At 41.1% G+C, this 25,151-nt stretch overlaps 1 protein-coding gene across 2 annotated transcripts in view; it reads right to left on the bottom strand.

The window, feature by feature from the left end:
• fancc (FA complementation group C) overlaps window positions 1-25,151 on the bottom strand; it is a 208,020-nt gene that overhangs the window by 15,738 nt on the left and 167,131 nt on the right. For both annotated transcript variants that reach the window (XM_087997378.1, XM_087997374.1), the window contains exons 10-11: window positions 23,409-23,508; window positions 18,662-18,731 (exon numbers count right to left, since the gene is read on the bottom strand). In XM_087997378.1, coding sequence (XP_087853504.1) covers window positions 18,662-18,731; window positions 23,409-23,508 — 170 coding nt within the window. The remainder of the gene's footprint in view (window positions 1-18,661; window positions 18,732-23,408; window positions 23,509-25,151) is intronic.

Raw genomic sequence — 25,151 nt, 5'->3', positions numbered from 1 at the left:
TTATATGTTTTTGGAGAGAAGTCTCTTGATTAAACTTAAAATATAAGCCAGAGCTATTAATTTAACCTGGGGCAGTGTTTGTAGAGGAATAAGACGGTGTTATTTTCTGGGTTTTAGATTGTGAAGGAGCAAAAATGGCCTTTGCAGTGATATGTACTTTTTGTCAGATGTGGGAGTTTAAGGGTTACTGCGGATTATATCTGCCATAAATGCTGTTGGATGCAAACCTTATCAGATCGAGTGGATCAGTTGGAGAGACAGATAGAAGCGATGAGGAATTTGCAACAGCAACAGTAGGTGATGGATGGCAGTTATAGGAAGGGGGAAAGTCTCAGATACAGTCACATAGATGGGTTAACTCCAGAAAGAGTGAGAGAGGTAGGCAGCTAGTGCAGGAGTCTTTTGTGATATACCCATTTCAAACAGGTATGCTGTTTTGGAAAATGTAGGGGGTGATGGATTCTCAGGGGAACGTAGCATGAACAGCCTAGTTTCTGGTATTGAGACTGGCTCTAATGCAACGAGGGGTACATCGGCTTCCAAGAGATCAATTGTGTTAGGGGATTCTGTAGTCAGAGGTACAGACAGACATTTCTGTGGCCAGCAGAGAAAAAGCAGAATGGTGTGTTGTTTCCCTGGTGCCAGGATCAAGGATGTCTCAGAGAGGGTGCAGAATGTTCTCACGGGGGAGAAGGGCTAGCAGGGAGGTCATTGTCCACATTGGGACCAATGACATAGGAAGGGAAAAGGTTGAGACTCTGAAGGGAGATTACAGAGAGTTAGGCAGAAATTTAAAAAGGAGGTCCTCAAGGGTAGTAATATCTGGATTACTCCCAGTGCTACGAGCTAGTGAGGGCAGGAATAGGAGGATAGAGCAGATGAATGCATGGCTGAGGAGCTCGTATATGGGAGAAGGATTCACATTTTTGGATCATTGGAATCTCTTTTGGGGTAGAAATGACCTGTACAAGAAGGACGGATTGCACCTAAATTGGAAGGGGACTAATATACTGGCAGGGAAATTTGCTAGAGCTGCTTGGGAGGATTTAAACTAGTAAGGTGGGGGGGTTGGGACCCAGGGAGATGGTGAGGAAAGAGATCGAACTGAGACGGGTACAGCTGAGAACTGAAGTGAGTCAAACAAACAGTCAGGACAAGCAGGGACAAGATAGGACCAATAAATTAAACTGCATTTATTTCAATGCAAGGGGCCGAACAGGGAAGGCAGATGAACTCAGGGCATGGTTAGGAACATGGGACTGGGATATCATAGCAATTACGGAAACATGGCTCAGGGATGGGCAGGACTGGCAACTTAATGTTCCAGGATACAAATGCTACAGGAAGGATAGAAAGGGAGGCAAGAGAGGAGGGGATGTGGCATTTTTGCTAAGGGATAACATTACAGCTGTGCTGAGGGAGGATATTCCCGGAAATACATCCAGGGAAGTTATTTGGGTGGAACGGAGAAGTAAGAAAGCGTTGATCACCTTATTGGGATTGTATTATAGACCCCCCCAATAGTCAGAGGGAAATTGAGAAACAAACTTGTAAGGAGAACTCAGCTATCTGTAAGAATAATAGGGTAGTTATGGTAGGGGATCTTAACTTTCCAAACATCAACTGGGACTGCCATAGTGTTAAAGGTTTAGATGGAGAGGAATTTCTTAAGTGTAGACAATTTTCTGATTCAGTATGTGGATGTACCTACTAAAGAAGGTGTAAAACCAGACCTACTCTTGGGAAATAAGGCAGGGCAGGTGACTGAGGTGTCAGTGGGGGAGCACTTTGGGGCCAGCGATCATAAATCTATTCGTTTTAAAATAGTGATGGAAAAGGATAGACTAGATCTAAAAGTTGAAGTTCTAAATTGGAGAAAGGCCAATTTTGACGGTATTCGGCAAGAACTTTCGAAAGCTGATTGGAGGCAGATGTTCGCAGGTAAAGGGACGGATGGAAAATGGGATGCTTTCAGAAATGAGATAACAAGAATCCAGAGAAAGTATATTCCTGTCAGGGTGAAAGGGAAGGCTGGTAGGTATAGGAATGCTGGATGACTAAAGAAATTGAGGGTTTGCTTAAGAAAAAGAAGGAAGCATATGTCAGGTATAGACAGGATAGATCGAGTGAATCCTTAGAAAAGTATAAAAAAAGTAGGAGTATACTTAAGAGGGAAATCAGGAGGGCAAAACGGGGACATGAGATCGCTTTGGCAAAGAGAATTAAGGAGAATCCAAAGGGTTTTTACAAATATATTAAGGACAAAAGGGTAACTAGGGAGAGAATAGGGCCCCTCAAAGATCAGCAAGGTGGCCTTTGTGTGGATCCATGGAAAATGGAGGAGATACTAAATGAATATTTTGCATCAGGATTTACTGTGGAAAAGGAAATGGAAGATATAGACTGTAGGGAAATAGATGGTGACATCTTGCAAAATGTCCAGATTACAGAGGAGGAAGTGCTGGATGCCTTGAAACGGTTAAAAGTGGATAAATCCCCAGTACCTGATCAGGTATACCCGAGAACTCTGTGGGAAGCTAGAGAAGTGATTGCTGGGCCTCTGGCTGAGATATTTGTATCATCGATAGTCACAGGTGAGGTGCCGGAAGACTGGAGGTTGGCAAACGTGGTGCCACTGTTTAAGAAGGGTGGTAAAGACAAGCCAGGGTACTATAGACCGGTGAGCCTGACCTCGGTGGTGGGCAAGTTGTTGGAGGGAATCCTGAGGGACAGGATGTACATGTATTTGGAAAGACAAGGACTAATTTGGGATAGTCAACATGGCTTTGTACGTGGGAAATCATGTCTCACAAACTTGATTGAGTTTTTTGAAGAAGTGACAAAGAAGATTGATGAGGGCAGAGCAGTAGATGTGATCTATATGGACTTCAGTAAGATGTTCGACAAGGTTCCCCATGGGAGACTGATTAGCAAGGTTAGACCTCATGGAATACAGGGAGAACTCAACATTTGGATACAGAACTGGCTCAAAGGTAGAAGACAGAGGGTGGTGGTGGAGGGTTGTTTTTCAGATTGGAGGCCTGTGACCAGTGGAGTGCCACAAGGATCAGTGCTGGGCCCTCTACTTTGTTGTCATTTACATAAATGACTTGGATGCGAGCACGAGAGGTACAGTTAGTAAGTTTGCAGATGACACCAAAATTGGAGGTATAGTGGACAGCGAAGAGGGTTACCTCAGATTATAATAGGATCTTGACCAGATGGGCCAATGGGCTGAGAAGTGGCAGATGGAGTTTAATTCAGATAAATGCGAGGTACTGCATTTTGGGAAAGCAAATATTAGCAGGACTTATACACTTAATGGTAAGGTCCTAGGGAGTGTTGCTGAACAAACAGACCTTGGAGTGCAAGTTCATAGCTCCTTGAAAGTGGAGTCGCAGGTAGATAGGATAGTGAAGAAGGCGTTTGGAATGCTTTCCTTTATTGGTCAAAGTATTGAGTACAGGAGTTGGGACGTCATGTTGCGGCTGTACAGGACATTGGTTAGGCCACTGTTGGAATATTGTGTGCAATTCTGGTCTCCTTCCTATCGGAAAGATGTTGTGAAACTTGAAAGGGTTCAGAAAAGATTTACAAGGATTGTTGGGGAGATTTCACTGGGGTGTTTAATGTAGGGCTAGGGAGGGTGACACTAGTTCTGCAACAGACACTTCTAGTTCCAGCCCTGAAATGGTTAACAACAGCCAAGCGAGCTGCTGCTGGTGACTGCATGACTACCTGGCTGGAGCTTGTAAGGGATATGCATAATGTTAATTAAATCTTGGAGCCTGTAAATACCAGCCAGTATCAATTGCCCCATCGAAACTCGGGATTAATAAAGAAACCGATCGGAATCTGTAACTGTTAGACAAGTGTGAATTGCTCTATCGGAACCTGTAACTGTTAAGTGTGAATGGCTCTATTTAAGTCTAAAGTGGATAAGTGTAATTGTCAATTTAGTTAAACTGAAACTATTGAAAATGGCTAGCCTGTCAGACGCATAGTAATTCCTTGAAACAATGAACTATTGAATACGGGATCGGAACCGCTCCCAGGGATGGCTGAGCCATTGTCAAGCACAGCAGGAGCTGGACAGGCACTTCGATGCGGCCAATAGGAGGACGGATCCCCAGCGCGCGCAGATGAATGGACCAATGGGGAAGGCGAACTGACCGGGGACTCCAGGCAGCGCGAAGTATAATTGTGTCAACTTTGAACGAGAAGGGAGAACGTCTTCTCCAACGAATGCATGCTTGTAGATTCGTTGTACCAGTTAAGATTCTGTGAATAAACGGCTGTCTGCGTTTAACCATAGTTGCCAGTGTGAATCTCTCCTTCCGAAAGAACACGCAAAGACGGGACCCCGCGGGTCCGTCTTAACAGGATGTTGCCAGGGTTGGAGGATCTGAGCTACAGGGAGAGGCTGAATAGGCTGGGGCTATTTTCCCTGGATCATCGGAGACTGAGGGGTGACCTTATAGAAGTTTACAAAATTATGAGGGGCACGGATACAATAAATAGGCAAAGTCTTTTCCCTGGGGACGGGGAGTCCAGAACTAGAGGGCATAGGTTTAGGGTGAGAGGGGAAAGATATAAAAGAGACCTAAGGGGCAACATTTTCATGCAGAGGGTGGTACGTGTATGGAATGAGCTGCCAGAGGATGTGGTGGAGGCTGGTACAATTGCAACATTTAAGAGGCATTTGGATGGGTATATGAATAGGAAGGGTTTGGAGGGATATGGGCCGGGTGCTGGCAGGTGGGACTAGATTGGGTTGGAATATCTGGTCAGCATGGACAGGTTGGACCGAAGGGTCTGTTTCCATGCTGTACATCTCTATGATTCTATGAAGTCGACACCATGCAGGAATCTTCCACATAGTGGACACTTTGAGATCTGGCCAAGATTGTTGTTTGAAATACCAAAATCAGAAAATCTGGTAAAGAAATACCTCAAAGAAACTAAAGGTACCAATTTATTTTCTATCACAAGATGATTGTTTGGGTTTGAGTTTTCTTCCCATGTAAATTGTAGGCTGTGCTTCGGGATGAATTTTACTAGACCGTTGGAGGCAGGTTTGGTGATAGGATACATGAATAATATGCTTCAGGCTGCCACCTCCAACCACATCGCCCAGTGACAAGTTGAGTCCATTTTCAGCACACTCTCTGGTAGCAGTGCAAATGCAATGGGTAATTGTGCAATTAATTTCTGTGTAACTTTCCCTGTATCACAAAAACTCACATGTGGCCATTACACTCTGGTCGTTTAAGGCCTTCTAACCTTTAGTCACACTAAATATACACAAACAAGGGAAAGCCTTGAATCTGTCCTATTTTCCTCAATGAGCCTCTGCACTGAGAGACATTGCATTCTCAGTCAGTTTCATTTCCATCTCAGCTGTCATTGTCCTCTCTCCCATGTTCACATCCCTCCTGCTCTACATCCATTTTCATGCTTGTTAACTCTCCTACCCACATACATGGCTATCCCTTTTTTTCATTACATCTCTCATGGCTCCGCTATGTCCGTGACCTCAAACTTGAGTAGATAATTTATGAATATTCTTTGTATTCCTCACCACCCACATCCTCTAGCCCTCTCTAAGCAGCCACATGGCTTGCAGATGCACTGATTAGATTATATTAGATTAGATTACTTACAGTATGGAAACAGGCCCTTCGGCCCAACAAGTTCACACCGCCCCGCCGAAGCACAACCCACCCATATCCCTACATTAACCCCTTCACCTAACACTACGGGCAATTTAGCATGGCCAATTCACCTGACCTGCACATCTTTGGACTGCGGGAATTGAACCCGGGTCTCTGGCGCTGTGAGGCAGCAGTGCTAACCACTGTGCCACCGTGCCGCCCACTGACTTCTGGTCCCTCGGAGATCTGCACAGAAAGAGTTGGAAGGAATGTAGCTCACAATAGAATTTCCTTCTGATCTGGAATAAAATTCTCCCAAGTCATTCATTACTGTACTTTCAAACTCCCAAACACTAAGCTCCAAGCACTCTAATTGACCATGTAGCTGTACAGCTGGTGATTTGATCAATCATTCTTTGCATCTGGCTTGCTGATGCCTTTGTTTCAAGCAAAGTGTCAAAGTCTCCCTTCCAGATTTTTCTTTCAAAATTGTTGTCCATCCTTCTGCAAACTCAATTCCAAAGATCAACCCTGAGCGCATCCAGTTCAAAATAGATTTGACCAACCCTGCTCAAACTAAGTTAGTTCATGTCAGACTCAAATAGGACCTTTTCGCCAACAGACTTAGAACCAAGGAAAGATTAGAGGTAAGTCCTGACCTTCCTACCATGAAGGGCTTTTGCCCGAAACGTCGATTTGGCCTGTCCTCGGATGCTGCCTGAACTGCTGTGCTCTTCCAGCACCACTAATCCAGAATCTGGTTTCCAGCATCTGCAGTCATTGTTTTTACCTTCCTACCATTCAGTCAATCTCCTGTTGTATGTAACTAAGAAGCATCCAGAAATAAAAGAATCCATGAAGTTGACATTGTTCAATGATGGTCCTCATTTTAATTGGTTTTCCCCACAGAACATGGGCATCATTTATTAATTATTTTTAATTGCCTTTGAGAAGGTGATGAGCCCAATCTTGACAACAGTGTGGCACATAAAGCACTTCAGAGTGCTATTAAGAATCAACCATGGGGATCCAAGATGGCAGCGACCCAGCAAGTCTGAGTCTACAGTGCTCCTCCCAAGACTTGAGCAAAGTGGGTCACCCACCCCCACCACACTCACCAAATCATTTAAAATAGTTGTTTAATTTAATTAGTTGTTTAGTATTGAATTTAAACAATTTAATCTTCAGTAAAAATGACTAAAGGGAAGGGACCCGCAGCTCTCAGCAAGTAGGAACCCCTCCCCCACCCTCTCCAGCTGCAGCAGAGCCGTCCGCAGCCGCCCCAGAGGACTTACCTACGGTGGCGAGCATTGTGGAAATCATTTCCAAACTGGAAGCGAAGATCAACGCTTTTATTGAAGAATCCCGAAGTCGATGGGACTCACATTCGGTCGTGCTGCAAAAGCACAACCGAGACATTAAGGAAATCGAGCGCCGAGTCAGAGGGGCAGAGCTAAAGGCCGCGACCTCCGAAACTACACTGCAATCGGCTGTGGATCGGGTCCAGACTCTCGAACAGCGGGTCCGGACCTTAGAGAACCACATTGACGACCCGCCCGGTCCTGTTCCGGCTGCAGAGCTATAAGGAGGCAGATACTCCTAGAAACCTCTAGAAATCTTGGAAAAGATCCCCAAGCCATGATCTATAAAGGATCCAAGATCATGTTATTCCAGGACTTTTCCCCAGCTCTGGTCCAAAAGAGGAAGGCATTCGATGAGGCGAAGAAGTGTTTAAGGGACTTAAATATTCAGTACTGCTTACTCTACCCAGCGATGCTACGCTTTAACCATGAAGGATCCGTGTATAACTTCGAATCGCCGGAAAAGGCCAAGGAATTTTTGGACTCTCTTAGATAAATTGTAAGAGATAATTGATGTTGGTTTGCCTCCCCCCCACTCCGGTTTATATCCCCCCTTTTTTTAACATTACTGTTTAATATTATCTTGGGGGGTGGGGAGAGGGATTTATTTATTTGTTCTCTACTTAACGATTTTCTCCCCCCTTGTTTTTTTTTATTATTCTATATATATAGGCTGGGGGGGGTCTCGTTAATGTTGGTGGGGGGAGGTGGTTACCTTATTCTATTTTATCTCTGTCTCTAGGAGCGGGGTTGTTTTCCCTTGTTATTTTGTATTATTATATTTAATTATTACTAGTTGAGGTTGTAATTTTATAGTTATATATGTTTATACATGGTATTAACATTACCAAATATATCCAGGTGTTGGTGTGGGTGGGGGGGGGTAGGGTGCTCACTGTTAACTCTAGCTCTGTAGTATATTTGAATTTTCCTCATCCTATTGAGGAGCGCCTGGGTCAAGGGTGGGGCACTGGTTGGGAGAGGATACGATGGACCTTCAGAAATAAAGTGATACCCCCTGGGAACAAGGGGGAAAATCTCCATTTAAATACGTTTTATATTTTTTTTATTTAGAAATAGTTTTTATTATACTGTTGTGAGTGTATTAGAGAGCCTTTATTTTTGTGAATTTTATATGCTCTATGCTTGGGATGTTCTGAATAGGGTTTCCCCTCCCGAGGGGTCTTGGATTTGCCCGGATGATTATGGTTGATCAGTCGGTTAAGTAGTGCACCTGGAATGTCAAGGGGAGTAATTCGCCAGTCAAAAGGAAGAAAATATTATCAAATCTCAAGAAAAAAGGGTTGATATAGCTCTCCTACAGGAGGCACACTTGTTGGATAAAGAACACTTGAAATTACGACAGGGTGGATTTGATCAGGCCTTTTTTTCTTCTTTTAGCTCAAAAGGCAGGGGAGTTGTTATTCTTATTCGGAAGAATTTCCCTTTCAAAATCCTAAATCAGATAAAAGACGAATCTGGACAATATACTCTGATTAAAGCCCTTATAAATGGAGAGGAATATGGGATTTTAAATTTGTATTGTCCCCCGGCACATCCTTTTAAATTTATAACGGAAGCCTTCTCAAAATTGATGGCTCTCGATGCCCGTCATACAATTATAGGGGGAGACTTTAATTGTATTATGGATCCGGAAATAGATAGGACTCCCAAGAGTACTGCAGGAGTATTTCCCAGATCTAGACAATTGGTGGGTTTGAACAAAGAATTAGGATTAGTAGATGTATGGAGATGTCTTCATCCACAGGGCAGAGATTTTTCTTTTTACTCCAATCCACATAAATGTCATACCAGAATTGATATGTTTTTTGCCCCCTCAATTTTTTTAAATTCCATATCATCCTATAAAATAGGTAGTATAGCAATTTCCGATCACGCTGTTGTATACATGGAAATCAAGGAGTGGAACAATGGGACATCCCCTTGGCATTGGCGTATGGACCCCTTCCTGATGAAAGATAGTAAATTTGTAAAGTACTTCTCTCAGGAATTTAAAACTTTTTTTAGAAATTAATTTAGGTACGGCTAGCAACCCATCAATGATGTGGGAGACCATCAAAGCTTACGCGTGAGGTTTGATCATCTCATACTCAGCGACCCAGAAAAAATTAAAGGGAGAACAACAGCGTCTGCTCGAAGCTCACTTAAAAGCAGCTGAAACAGCATACGCTGATAGACCTTCTATTATCAAATTGTAAGGATTACGGCCCTTAGGACAGCTCTAAACACCACGCTTACCCAAACGGCTAAGAGGGAAATATTATTTGCAAAGCAAAGGTTATATGAATTTGGCGACAAACTGGGTAGATACTTAGCATTTCTTGCAAAGAAAAAAAATGTCCCCTCAAACTATCACGTCTATCAAGGAAAGTACGGGTATTTTGACTCATGATCATAAAAGGATTAACACAATCTTTAGAAAATTTTATTCTGATTTATATAAATCGCAGGATTGTGAAGACAGGACTAGGAGGATGCAATCATTTTTTAAAAATTTGACCTTTCCGGACCTAACTCCGGAACAGGTATCGGTCTTAAATGCTTGACGCGATCAGGCAACTTCAGAACGGTAAGACACCTGGCCCAGATGGCTTTCAAGCTGAATTCTATAAAGAATTTATAGGAATATTGGCTGGTCCACTTATGGACATGTATAACTACGCATACAGTCAGGGCTGTCTCCCGCCTTCGTTGAAAGAGGCAAATATCTCTCTTATCCTTAAAAAAGGAAAGGACCCAGAAGATTGCGCGTCATACAGACCAATATCCTTGCGAAATGTAGATTTTAAAATCCTTTCTAAAACGTTAGCATTGAAAGGGTATTGCCACATATCATAAAGGAGGATCAGACGGGGTTTATTAAGGGCCGTAGATCATCCAATAATATTAGAAGGGTTTTGAATATGATTCAAGCCTGCCATCAGGGAAAGATACCAGGAGTAGTAGTCTCATTAGACGTGGAAAAGGCATTCGATAAGGTTGAATGGTCATATTTGTTTTACACATTGGAAAGGTTTGGCATTGGAAAGGTGTTTACCAAATGGGTCTCAACATTGTATAGTGATCCCAAAGCAGTTGTGGTTACCAATGGATTAAGCTCGGATAGCTTCAGTGTGGATAGGGGCTGCCATCAGGGATGTCCTCTCTCGCCATTGTTATTTACGCTAATAATTGAACCACTAGCAGAAGCTATATAGGCTGATCCTAATATAACGGCCCCGAGGATTGATACAGGTAAACATAAAATTACCCTTTATGCAGATGATGTTCTTCTATATCCTCAGTGATCCTCTGATGTCCGTGCCTCGCTTAATCCAAGTTATTAATACATTTAGTGCATTCTCAGGCTATAAAATTAATTTCTCAAAATCGGAGGCTATGCCAATGGGTGGCCTTGCTATGATACCCCACTTAGTGGACGGATCCCACTTTCCCTTTTGGTGGTCCCTGGAGGGTTTCTTATATTTAGGCATTTTTATTGCCCCAGTATTTGGTCAGTTATACAAGGCTAACTTTGTGCATTTACTGGAAAGGATAAGGCAGGACCTCCAGCGATGGGGAGACCTTCCAATTTCCTAGCTGGGTAGAATAGCACTAATTAAAATGAATGTCCTGCCCCATCTCCTATACCCTATGAGAATGCTTCCTTGATGCTGTCGAGGCTGGCACTACGTAAATTATATGGCTGGTTGGGTTCCTTTATCTGGAATCGTAGACCGCCCCTCATTAAGCTGAAGAAGCTACAGCTTCCACAGGCAAGGGGAGGATTGGACTTCCCAGATTTTAGGAAATATCAGTTAAGTTCCCTATTAAGTTACATAGCTGATTGGGTCTTGTCTAACCCACAATCAATCTGGCTGGACATCGAGGCTTCTCAAGTAAAATGCCCACTTATTAACCTTTTATTTTCAGACAAGAGGAAAATCATTACGGATCACTGTTAAAACCCTATAATACTAAACACAATTAAAGCTTGGAATATAATGCGGCAAAATGAGGGCAACTCACATAAAACGTCCCCCTATGCTCCGATAGTGGGAGCATGGGGATTTCAACCGGGGGTTACAGATGCCACTTTTAAACTTTGGAGATCCAGGGGTATCTCATGTTTAGGGGACCTATTTAAAGAAGGGGTCCTGATGTCTTTTGAACAGCTGCGTCAGAAATTTGGATTACCTAATGGAGACCTCTTTCGATACTTCCAAATTCGAGATTATATACAGAAGAAGACTACGTTATTAGATAGTCTTTATAAATCAGATAGAGAATGTAGAGTGCTACAGCCAATGGGGGTATCTTCCATCAGTACTATTTATCATTTACCACATGGTGAAGAATCGGGAGATATGGACAATCTGCTTAAAACATGGGATCAGGATTTGGGACTAGAAATCTCTATAGAAACGTGGAATGACATTTGGGAAAATGCCAGAAGAATCACCATCTGCAACAGAACTCAGGCTATCCAGCTGAAGATACTTCATAGGGCCCATATAGCACCGGGTCGATTGGCAAAATTTAAGGCAGGAGCATCTCCAATGTGCCCCAAATGTAAAATAGAGGTGGGCACTCTTGTACATTGCCTATGGACCTGTCGTAAGATTCGTAGATACTGGACTAAAGTAGCAAGTTCCCTGACAGAAATTTTAGGATTGGAGATTAAAGTGGACCCTGTATCTCTCCTTTTGGGCTTTTCGAACTTTCCCTCCCTGGATATGCACGGGAAGAGATTATTTTCTATTTTCTCTTTCTGTGTAAGGAAAAATATTTTGGTAAACTGGGTGGCTGAGGGCCCCCCTGGACTTTCAAATTGGCACAGATTAATTATGGAATGTATTCCCCTTGACTTCCTTACAAATATGGTGCATCAAAAGACTGAATTATTTCATAAAATATGGCAGCCCTTTTTGAATTATATAAATACAGATATTTCGGCTATCCTAACAAGGGCTTTTATTTAATTGAGATTGCGAACCTGGCTGGTCCAGGACCTCTTGGGAGAGGAATCCCGCACGAATACGGGTTTTGTTACATTTGATGTTAACACGTTCCGAGCATGTATCTCACTATCCAATTTCTGTGTTATCTGTTGGTTTTTTTTCTTTCTCTTATTTGAATAATGTAAGAGACTTAATTATACACTCTGGTTAGTTGTAGCTTAGATTAATAGTTAGTTGAGTTTTGTTTTTTTTCTTTCGGTATTTTTCTTTTGTTAAATTTTGGTTATTATTTATTTAAGATTTAATTGTATATCAATGTTTGTACTTGAGAGTTTTTTTAAATTTTTGTAAACTTGTAAAAATGTTAAATTTCCAATAAAAATATCTATATTAAAAAAAAGAATCAACCATATTGCTATGGTTCTGGTATCACATATTGGTCAGAATAGACCAGTCAATTCCTTCCTTAAAAGGACATTCATGAACTAGATGAGTTTTGAACAACCATCCAGCAGTTACATGGGTATAGGCGTTGAGAAGCAGAGGGGTGATTGGTAATGAACTCAACTGTCATTTGTATCATCTCTTTAAAATTATCCCTCAGGATGTCAGGCCCTGCAGAGATTAACACAGGAACCTTACAATTGCAGTCACTCAAAATTCGACCATAGATTGCAATGTGCTGTTAAGAAGTTAGTTCTGATTCAACAAGGCTTAAGATTTTCATTGGAGTTTGTTCTAAAAGGTCATACTGGGCTTGAAACATTAACTATGTTTCAATTTCTCCAGCATGTGTGTTTGTATCAGAATTCAAGCATCTGCAGTATTTTGTTTGTATAAGATTTTTATTGTTCTTTGGTATGATAATAATCAGTTTACTCATTAACAATGAAGAAATCCATATTCCAGCCTGTGGAGAAGTAAGGTAAGCTGACAGTGACACCAGATTTCTGCTTTTTACTGTGTGTGTGTGTCTGTGTGTGTGCGTGTGTGTGTGTGTGTGTGTGTGGATATCGGAAATTGCTGTTTATCTTTGCAGTAATAACAGTAGCCGTTGATAGTCTTGCCACCATAAATATATCAAAATACAAGTCAGCATCTCCTGCCTGCTGAGTTGGCAGCATTGTGTTTTGTATTCATCACCTTTACAGTAAGGTTACAGAAAAAATATTTAGTGGAGCCATTCACCATACAGATTGGCTTTTGTCCTCAAAGTTCATCATCACAAATATATGCATGCATTTCTAGCTGTCATATAATTTATGTAAGTGTTGTAGCCAGAGGTCTATACTGTTATACTGTCAAGCATACAAAATTTATCTATTAGTATCGCCATTGCTCCAAACATGCATTTAAGTTATTGTCCTATAAATTTCATGATAGGTAATTACCTATGCCCACAAGGGACTATAGGTCATCTGTTTGTTAGAGAAAGAAAGAGAGAATATCATTTACATAGTTTGAGGGGCATCACTCTGCATCAGGAGTGGACAAGGTAAGGAGGAAGCCCTCTGTGAATCATAATAGCTAATAGGGGATTGAGCCCAGGTAGTTGCTCTCATTGTACATCACAGTCTAGACATTTACCCAACTGAGCTAGCTAACGTGCAAAAATTTTAAATTCATCAGTTAAAAAAATTGAGGAATGATTTTATTCAGATTTTTATAATGATAAAACGATTGTGAAAGAAATAATTTCTCAGGTGGAAGAATGCAAAACAAGGCAGAAAAATCTTAAAATTAGTGCTAAGGTAGGAGTGAAAAATCAGATAATTTTTCTCACAAATAGAATTGAAAATTGGGAAAGGTCTCCTGCAAAAGGCAGTGACTACTAGGTTAATATGGATAATCAGGAATATGGATCAAAGGTGAGTAAATGAAACAGACCAGCCATAGTTTAAATGAACAGCAAAATAGGTTTGAGGGACTGAATGGCCTACTTCTATTCCTGTATAAAGCTAAAAGTGTCTACTAAACTTCAGGTCAACACTTGTATGCAACATTACATATAACAAAGGTTCATAAAAAGCTTCACATAAGTTAAAGCAAACATATTTATAAAGGACAACAGTGAAGGAAATAAGATGACAAACATGGGAAGACAGGGAAGGAGAAAAAAACTTCATCACATACAGATCATTTATAAAAGTTAACAAATATTTTTGGTCTAACAAATACTTCTGAGCAGACATTAAAGCACAGTCAGTTTCATATCCCACAGCCACAACTTGCACTTACAGATTCTTAGACATATATATGATTAATGAATATTCAAAAGGCTCATCATGCAATACACTATTTCAAAACCTATCATGTGAACCACCACAGCCTATTTCTGTGCCAGCTTGCAGCGATTAACCTTACAAGGAAAGGTCACTTATTCAATACAATTGCTCATATTCGTTTTAAATAACATATCTATATAAAACAGTGTGCTGTCAGAAATACCAGAGCAATTAAGAGACATTAACTTCGATCCACTAACATACAACTATTTCACCATCAGAGAGTACCTAACTGTTCATAAAACATAGAACAATATAGCGCACAACAGGCCCTTCGGCCCTCGATGTTGCACCTATCTGTGAACTATTCTCAACTCATTCCCCTACACTATCCCATCATCCATCCATGTGCTTATCCAAGGATTGTTTAAGTCTCCCTAATATGGCTGAGTTAACTACATTGGCAGGTAGGGCATTCCATGCCCTTACCACTCTTGAGTAAAGAACCTGCCTCTGACATCAATTTGTAGTTATGCCCCCTCGTACAAGCTGACGTCATCATCCTAGGAAAAAGACTTTCACTGTCTACCCTATCTAATCCTCTGATCATCTTGTATGTCTCTATCAAATCCCATCTTAGCCTTCTTCTTTCCAATGAGAACAGGAGCAATATGACCTGGAATAATATATATCTAACTTCCTACATATCAACACAAAAAGCAAATCAAGAATAAAGTATTGATGGTCATTGTAGATGGTAGGATATATGACACATTTAAGAAAGAAAATTCTGTGATTCAGCTCTTTCAAAATTGTTGTGGAAACCATAGATATCGGCAGTCCCCAGGTTGCAAACAGGTTCTGTTCTAGAGTCAGTTCATAAATATGCAGTTGAAACACAATATGGGACAACATTAAGGAGTTGTTTGTAGGTACAGGGAATGTTTGAATGTCAGGTTTTTAGAAATGTCACCCCTATGTGAGATTGCATACACAAATATGAATGCTTGTATATTGGACGCCTGTAAATTGAGGATCCCCATACTGTAACAAAATCTTGTAAGGCCTAATCCTAATATGATGTCAATCATCATCACAATTATTATAATTTAAATGCAGAGACAGTAGTTCTGTGGAGAATAGCAGATGATAAATGTTGACTTACATGAACGCATATTTTAAGTGTTAGCGATTGTACTTCACAGGTTATGAATACTACTCAGCATTAGTGATTGTTAAGTTGCAGGAAGTATAGGAACATACAAACAGGAGTAAGCCATTCAGACCCTCAAACATGTTCCACCATTTACTGAGATCATGACTGATCTGTGGCCTAACTCCAAATACTTGCCTTTAGCCCATATTTCTTAATACCTTTGCTTAACAAAAAAACTATCTATGGCAGATTTAAAATTAACATCTAACCCAACAGCTACTGCCATTCGTGGAAAGAAAAGTTCCAAACGTCTACCACTTCTGGATGTAGAAGTGCTTCCGAACATCTCTCCTGAACAAATAAAAACAGAAGAACTACAGATGCTGGCAATCAGAAACAAAGACAGAAATTGCTGGAAAAATACAGCAGGTCTGGCAGCATTTTTGGAGAGACAACAGAGTTAATGCTTCGGGTCCAGTGATCCTTCTTCAGAAGTGTTTCACCTCTCCTGAACAGTTTGGCTCTAATTTTTAGACTATGATCCCTAGTTCTAGAATTTCCAACCAGTGAAAATAGTTCATATTTACCTTCCCTCTCTTTTCCTGTTAATATCTTGAAGACTTTGATCAGACCACCCCTTAACCTTCTAAATTCCAGAGAAAACAGACCTAATTTGTATAATCTCTCCTTATAACTTAACAACTAAAGTCCAAGTATTGTTCTTGTAAACCTATGTCGTGCTCTCTCCAAATCCAATATATCCTTCCAGATCTGCTCACAGTACTCCAAGTGGGTCTAACTAGCGTTTTGTATGACTGCACTGTGAGCTCTGCATCCTTGTGCTCTAGTCTCTAGATATAATGTCCAACATTCCATTGGCTTTTTTGATTATTTTCGACATTGTTCACAACATTTTAAAGATCCATCCATCCGAATCCCAAAGTTACTTCGCGCATCCGCTGTATTTCACTTCATACCATGCCGAAAATATTCTAATCTATCCTTTTTCAGTCCAAAATACAGAACCTCAGACTTGCTTACATTGAACTCCATCTGCCACAATTGTGCCCATTCACTTAGCCTCTGACATCTGTCTTAAATCTATCACCCCTCAATTTATAGTTATGTAATTAGTGTAGGGGATGGGCTTAGATTAGTTCACAGATCAGCGCAACATCAAAGGCCGAAGGGCCAATTCTGTGCTGTAATATTCTGTGTTCAATGAATAAGTAGATGCTCGATGTTCAGCCTTGACATGATTGGCTGAAAGGCCTCTTTTCATGCTGTAAAGACATTGTGACTCTCAGCCCTCTTGCCCTCCTTCCCCCCAAAACCTACAATTCTGATGAAGAGGTATTGCTTGAAACGTCGACTGTCCTGCTCCTTGGATGTTGCCTGACCGGCTGTGCTTTACCAGAACCACGCTTTTTGACTGATCTCCATCATCTGTAGTCCTCACTTTCTTCTAGCTGGCACATGGTATTGGTGTACAATTGATGTCATATTGTGTCGTATAGCAACATATCTACCCACTTGGCTGATGACAAAGCTGCCTGGCTTTGCATCTGTACTAAAAGACAAATCTATATAAAGCATTGTAAGCATTTAAACTCTGGATGAAGAGGCAAAGTACAAAACAGCAAGGCAAGGAAAAGATGTTGTAAGCAACCAATCAAGTGCAAAGTAAGTGAGCACAGACAACAAGTGAGGAAACCAAAGATGCAGGAGATTGATGTCTGTACCTGTATGCAAAATGCCCTAGCAGCAGCATTACAATGAAAGATGAGCTCCAAGTGCATTGAAGCACAGATCAGAATTTCACATGGATCTGAATTTGACCAGGCTGCATCTCGGGTATCCTCACTTACTCTCTCAGTGCTCAGTCACTTTCACCTGGATCAGAAATCTTTCAGGAGGATGTGGCAAGGCCGTCACATTTTGGATGGCAGTGTTTGTGGATGCAGTCATTTCCCGTGGAGCATACCCTGAAAGGTTTGTGACTGATGTCCAGGATGGAGGACCAAAGAAACAATTAGTAACAGCAAGTAATCCAATACTCCAGATTACTGTCAGGAGCTGAAGTTGAAAACCTACTTTTCATGTTCAATTTGCAACCCTATACATTAACAACCTTGATTATCTGAACAAGACAGGCAGAGGATATTTTGTTTGGATAACTGAGAGTTGGGATAACGGATTGTTCAGGTAATGGATAGCATTTTTACGCGACCTTGAGATCTTGTTTGGATAATCCGAAATTAGGATAATTGCTGTTTGGATAAGAGCGGCTGTTCTTTAATTCCTTTATGTGGTTGCATTGTTATAGCTATGATTATGATTGTTTTAAAATCTGTACAGCTGGGGAAGCTTTTGCTGATCAGTGTGGAAATTAAATAATTAATTTAATTGCTGCAGTTTGAAAGTTTAATGACACCACAGAAAGACCTCTCAGAGTGACCATAGTCACAATTTGACCATAGTCACAATGTTCTACTTCATTGAGTCCCTACAATGCAGAAAGAAGCTGTTTGGCCCGTTGACTATACACCAACCCTCTGAGCAGCATCCCACCCACACCATCCTCATAACCCTGCATTTACCACATCAATTCCACCCAGCATATTTGTAGAACACATGTTCACTTCTTCCTGGCCTATCCTGAAGGGGTTGAAGGTTGTCAAGATTTTCCATTTTCCTTGAAACCATCCATTTTAGTCACCAGGCATTGGTTAGTGATGTTTTCGGTCTTCCAGGAGTGTACCCAATGAGAGGAGGAACTATCAGTTGTAGGGTATAGAACGCATTCCAATTGGGACTCCAGAATTTTAGTCAAACGTGTTGGGGTATTTTGAGGTCCTTTGTTAATGGAAGTGCATTATTAGCTGTTAGGTGGTTGCGTTCTTCAAAGAGGTGTTGCCCTGTGGACATCAGGAGTTTCAGTAACTACTAGCACAGGATGCTACTCAAGCTGTGTTTATCTAAATGTCTCAGGACTAATTCTCATGCTTCCAGAAAAAGAATATTTACTCATTTTGTGTGGCAACCCCTGGTCCAAGTTGAGTTAATGATCATCTGCACCTGTCACAGTTAGAACTCAAGCTAACTGACAATGGCTATAACATCTTGCTACAAGAATCGTGAAACAATAAGTCATTCATTGAAATAGTTCAAAAGCTGTCAAAGAATGCTAAAATTATGAGAAAATATTGTTTTATCATAATTAGAATTTGTGTAATGACTGGATAGCTGTTCAAAAACTTAATTATGAAAATATTCAGATGATTTTCAAAAGAAAACAACTTACCTGATGGATGCACAAGTAGCATCATCACAAGAGATTGGTTAACAGTTGGAAAGTACAGCTTCAGTGGAATCTGGACAGAATATTAACAAATAAATTAAAATGGAAACTAAACGAATGGTAACAGAGGAAATCTATGCACGAAGTATGATGTTAAGAAGTTATGTATGGAGTATTAATCTTTAATTCCAGCAACTGATTTAATAATTCAGATTTTTGTTTGAAAGGAAACGTAAAATGAGCCAGGATATTGTTTTAAAATGTTTTTAAAAGGCATCTGATCTACAATTGTGGGTAAGTTTTGAAAAAATCTCTGAAATTGATAGAAAAGAAGACATGACTGGGCAGTCACACTGCAGAATTTCACATTTTTCCCATTGTTTAAACTCTCTGGAAAAAATCGAAGGACAATAAGAAACTGCCCAGGACCACAGGCATCAGTGAAAGAAAGGGTGCTAAAGATTCCTCTGCCTGTTTCAATGCTATCTCGATGGCTATGGGAGGCTGAAACTTTATTTATGCCGATTTTCCCTATTATGCACAAATATGCAGGTTATAAGAGCAAAAACTGCTCCCATCACCCCTAATCTTGTGAAAGGCTATAAATATAAAAGATTGTCCGTTACAGAAGGCAATAACATCGAAAAGGCTTGCTATACAAAACAACAGTGGCAGCTCCCTCTCAAAAAACGTTTTCATCAAACTCGAATTCTATCACTGTTACAAGTTCATCACAAAGGTAGAGAATGTCAAATCAAAAAGAACTTCAAGTGCCATAGCATGCACTCTGGAAAAGATGGATTATAGTTTAAAAAAAGACTGATTTGACTAGAAATTGGCTAAATGTCATTTTTGGTGTGTTTCATGAATATTATTTCTCCATGAGACCTAGTGAGTTGACTCAAGCTATCTTCCCAAATTCACCTCATTAACTATGCACCATGGTGCTATTCTACCCCACTGATCATATTCTCCCACTTGCTGGAGGCAGACATAAACATCACAGCGAGGACGTCCCAGGATGTTGATGATGCTGTCATCTTTGAATCCCAGCCATTCGCCCAATCATTGGCAGACCACAGTTGCCTTTCACTATGTACACAGTGAGAAAGCAACCACAAACCAATGCTACTCAGGGTAGCAGAGAGATAGAGATGACTCTTTCTTGAACATGCAAGTGCACATTGTTTAAGGATCAAAACACACAGCTTACCCGTGTTTAGCCTCATCCAATTTTACAACCATGTCTAAGACAGTGCTATTCTTTCCCCAGTGTAGCCCCAGCATCTTATCATTCAATTTGGACTACCACAGACAGGAAAGCCTTCAAACACATCAACCCATTCACTTTTATTCAGCAAAAGCGATCAAAACACAAACAGAAACTGCCTTTATCTCCCAGAATCAAATGCACTGTTTGCTTTTTGAGCAACCATTTTACAGTCAATAAATGATCACTGCATCCAGGTCTCATCTACTTAAACTGGGTGTCAGTTAGGTCCTGTGTGGCATGTAGTGCCCACTACTGCTGTGCTGCATCATGCAGGGGGACATGTTCATCCTGTCCAATATTCTCATCCTCCTCCTCAAAGGACTGTTCCTTCTCTCTCAGCTCTTCAGCTCCATCACATGCCCTCTTTGCCTGCTCCAGTTATACAGAACATAACAGGATAGAATTATGTAGTACCCTCTGATTGGGATGTAGTGCAAGCACCCATTGCTCCAACCAATCCAAGCAGCGGAATCCCACCTGCAGAGGGTCTATTATCTGTTCCACCATGATCCTGGTTAAAGAATAGGCTGCATTCTATCTATGCTCTGCTTTGACTAGGGTGCTGTTTGGAGTCATCAGCGATGGTTGCAGAAGGTAGCCTTGTCCCCCAGTAATCATCCTTGAAAAGCATCTGACTTTGAATTGCAACAGGAACATGAGAGCTCTCAAGGATATGGGCATCATGGGAGTGCCAGTAGCTGTGTAAACTTCTAAGACATGGTATCAATGATCAGAGATGACTTCTACACTGATGATGGAATTTGATTTCTGAATATCAAATCAGCCACGTTATGATATGGCCATTTCAAACTGAGTGCAGCTTATTGCACCCTACAGCTGAAGAAAGCCAGTCATGTTGGCAAAGCCTACTGCCTGGCTGCAGAACTGATGGCGTCACCACGACCGAAACCAGATGAAGCAATGCTGTGTCAGGAACAACCTTGTACAGTTGCACATTTGACACTTCAGACAGATAACTAGTAGCTCCTTGGGAATAGCCAGTTGCATAAAAACTCAACAGAGCTGTCACCTTAACAGCCAGAGAGATAGGATGGTCGCTCACTCCATATTGTAGATCAGGCTCCAGCTGCTGATATGGTTCTGAGTGTGCCTTGCTTATCTGGAAGATATGGCTTCAACAACAAGATTCACTCGCAGCCTTGTACCTGTGCATTCTGAAGAACCTTTATCTGTGAGGCTGTCTGGCACTGGCTGAAGTTTGATGCTGGTCCTGGGTTGGCTGGAGTATCTGTTCACCTTCCATTTCTCCGAACCTCTAGTGTACCACAGTAACATCGATAATAACCCCTGCTGTGCTGAATTCATCAGTTCACTTCCAATGACTTTGAGTAGGTAGCATAAGAAACAGACCAGGTCCTGAGCAATGTGAGTTGTCAGCATTCACATTACTATCAAATGATTGTTTAGCATACTTCTCCATTCAGTGAGACATATCGCACTCTAATGAAGAGGGCCATCAAATACCTCTACATGCGACTTTGACAGAGGACCTCATTCCAATGAATGCAGCACCAAATCATGTCTCAAAGAGACAAGAGGAGATTGTTAGTGCTGTATCAAAGCTGAGACCTTGTACTCCCAGCCTCACCCCAAAGAAAGACATAGGAGTGCATGTTGGGGTACACTTACAGTTCAAGGTGGGAGGAAATCAGCTCTGAGCCCCTCTGCAGCTTATGAGATAATTTGTCAAGTTTGTGCTTTGTAGTCCAAGTTGGTGCCACTTGTAAGGTCATCTGTGATAACTTCTGCTTTATGACATGACTATCTTCAATCTGCAATGACCAATGATATGGAAAAGATTGCTTGCAATCAGCATTTGCACCCCACATAAGTGAACATATCACATGCACAAGGACATGATTGCAAATAATGCAACCTATACTATTAAAGTACCCTGATGCAATTGCCCCAAGCAGGATCTCATGTTGTTCACAAGAAGAGCTTATGTGTTGAGGCAGAAAAAAAACCCCGCCTGCCCCATTGAGACCACAATGGTGATGACCACTGAAACTTCTGTCCTGCAGTATCCCATGGTCATATACCATTGTTCCCTCCTCACCCCCAACCCCCTGGATATGTCAAATTTCTTCCTTTCAGCATTCTTGTCTCTTCTCCAACCCAGGTTGTTACCTCCAATCCTCAGCATCAACTTCTCCCACATCCCTACCACAGCAGTATCCCCGGTAACCCTATCTTGACTTTTATCCTACTGACCGTGACACACTCCGCTATCTGATTCGATGGAAAGTCCGCTCCAAAGATTCCTGACTGACTTATTGCAAATCCCCAGATTCTTAGCAGGACTGACTGTGGCCCACATCCCAGATTGTAATGGAATGGATTGCCTGACCTACCCCAAGCAAATAAAACAGACAATTTGCCTGCCTGTATACTGAGATCAAACGATGGCCTTGACTCATTGGACTGTGACCCCTGGCCTGACAACAGCCCACATTGTCTTATCTGGAGGACTACTCACCTTTGACTTTGAAATATTGCCATTTATTTGAAGCATGTACAGCACGTTTGATGTATAAGGTGCTGCTGTATGGCATGAAATCTGACATAGCACATTGTTGTCCAGTTTGTGCGGTGATGCCTATCTTGACATCGGGAGCTTGTACTATCCTTTATGCTTTTCAGAAGTAACGTGGCAAGATACCAATTGATGGGGATTAACACTTGTTAAGTATCTTGCGAATGCCACAACTAATGTCATTAATATTCAGATTCTGACATTACTGAACTCACCAAAACAATCCAGGCTTTGGAAAAACTTGACAAGGAAACCAGAGTGAGCCCCTGGCAGATTCAGCTCACCACTTACTCTGAACAACCTCCATGGATACCAGACAAGCTCCATGGATACCAGCCACACACTCCATGGATACCAGCCACACACTCCATGTCCATGACTTGGGCATCAGGCATGTGACAGTCTCTATAAGCCATCATTGCACATTCCTGATTCATTTACAGGATCCCTCTGCACTGCAATGCTACACCTACCATTATAATGCTGCAGCAGGTTAAGGCAAAGGTAGATAGACTTTGACATGCAAGGGAATAAAAGGTTATCAGGTGTCGGCAGGAATGTGGAGTAATCAGATCAGCCATAATCTTATTAATTTGTATGTTCATACAAGAGGGGTGAGAATGGAGGATGTAAAGGTGAGGATGAGAAGAGAAAACTGTTCAAAATAATACCTAGCGTGGGTGCGAAAAGGGACAAGATCAGTGGTCAGGAGAAAAATATTCAGGACCAGGTTGAGCAAGGGAAATGGAAAAGAATGTCATTGAAGATGCAAGTTCAGAATCCAGTGATATAAGTAATAATGGTGACAACTGATCGTTAAAGTTTCAGATTTTGAATTTATGATTATTATCTGCAAGTAAATTCATAAATTGCTCTCAAAAACCAAACTGCTCATATCATTTAGAAACTGAAGACCTCACCTGAGGTTGTACCTGTAGCAGGGCTTGAACAAAACACCGTGTAAATGCTTGTATAATGGCAATAATTTTAGGGTGTCCATCAGATTCTAGCAGAATGGTCCTCATGATTTAAAGACACAAAAGTTGTACAATTAATGCTAGTCATCCAATTTTTAACAACACATCTATATGGACAAAATACTTGCTTGCATCCAGAGTATCTGCTCATGATTAACAGAAAAACAGGAGAAAAAATATCAAAATTAATCATACAGGTGGCTGCTCTTTCAATTCAACTGTTTACATCCAGAGAAAGGAATCTTCTCAATGCCTTTCTTTCGGCGTCGCAGACAGTTCACACACAGGTGCAAATGTTACAAAAATAACTAAAACAGCGAGTATCGAATGCTTGGTAAGTTTCAAAATCAAAATTCATTTCCATTGTGCAAAATAAGTGCACTTTATCTGTTTTCCTTACTAAACCTAATTCAGGCTAGTTAGCAAGACAACACATGTGCTTTACATTGCATTACATTTGATGAAAGCATATTGCTGTGCAGATGGAAACTGTTCACACTGTTTACAATAAACCATGCAGTGTCGTGTATATCATAAGTAAATCATAATGTGCAATTTACAATCATCCTGATCCTAACATCTGTTCTATTTTTGCCCTAATAATTTGGTTCAACTATTCAACATTTTAATGTTGCAACATGAGAATATACAATAAGGTCTGAAGCAAAATAATGAGCCTTACAGAATTTACTAATTTATTTTGCTGTGGACAAAGTATTCAGTGTTGTGAAAACAATGAAATCAACACCTCAGTCTCATTGTCATGTTCAACAGATTAGAATGTTTGCACTGCGTCACAACAGATTTATTTAATTGCCAATCCAAAACCAAAATACTGCAGAATCAAAATAAAAACAGAAATTTCTGGGAATATGCAGAAAATCTGGCAGCAACTGTGGGAAAAGAAAAAGAATCAACATTTCAGGTCTGTAATGACCCGTTTTCTATACTCGCATTAAATATTTTATAAGTGGTAGCTTGCTGTTTTCAAAGGGGCAGTTACTACTGCTTTGTCTACTTCAAAAGTCATCTTGGGACTACATTGCTCGCCTCCCAGAAGTAAATAGGGAGAGGTCATGGACATTGGCCTGAGGCAGGTGTGGGTGCACTTTTGTTTTTGTACATGCCTGGCACAATGTGGAATTTTCATAGTCCATAACTGTAATAGAACTAGCATCCTTGATAGTCTACATTATCTACTTTATTGCAGGAGAATAGGGCTCACAAAATGTGGCTTACCTGGCCATCCTCATACCAACTAAGATGAAGTGCTTCAGCCTATCCACCAATGATTGGAGCAGGATTATTGGCACAGGTGAGACTGGACAAAGCCAATGGGGCAGTGAGATTACTAGAGTACCTTATCTACTGTTTACAAAGCCAGCTCCTAAGGGACTCAAGACACGGATGTATGATTGCTGCTGTATGGCTACTCTTTGTTCAATTGTGATGTTAAGGGCTCTCATGCTTTGGAATTTAAGAGTGTGCACATAATGAAATTTTGGAAATGTAAACACTCAAAGGAATTCCAATATGATTTCAAATGGTCTCATTGTGAAATGGTGTGTTCTCTCAATTGCTAGGTGTTAGGAATATGACCGTAATCCTCAATCTTTATGTCTCCTACACAGGTACAACATTGAACTTCCTGTCAGTCAGCTCCAACGAGTGATGCCGTGCAATATT

The sequence above is a fragment of the Chiloscyllium plagiosum genome, unplaced genomic scaffold, assembly GCF_037043375.1.
Source record: "Chiloscyllium plagiosum isolate Xiang-an unplaced genomic scaffold, Cpla_swu_hap1 HiC_scaffold_2, whole genome shotgun sequence".
Lineage (NCBI taxonomy): Eukaryota > Metazoa > Chordata > Chondrichthyes > Orectolobiformes > Hemiscylliidae > Chiloscyllium > Chiloscyllium plagiosum.
Note: the sequence above shows the minus strand (reverse complement) of the source record. Positions and strands in the feature narration are given on the sequence as shown.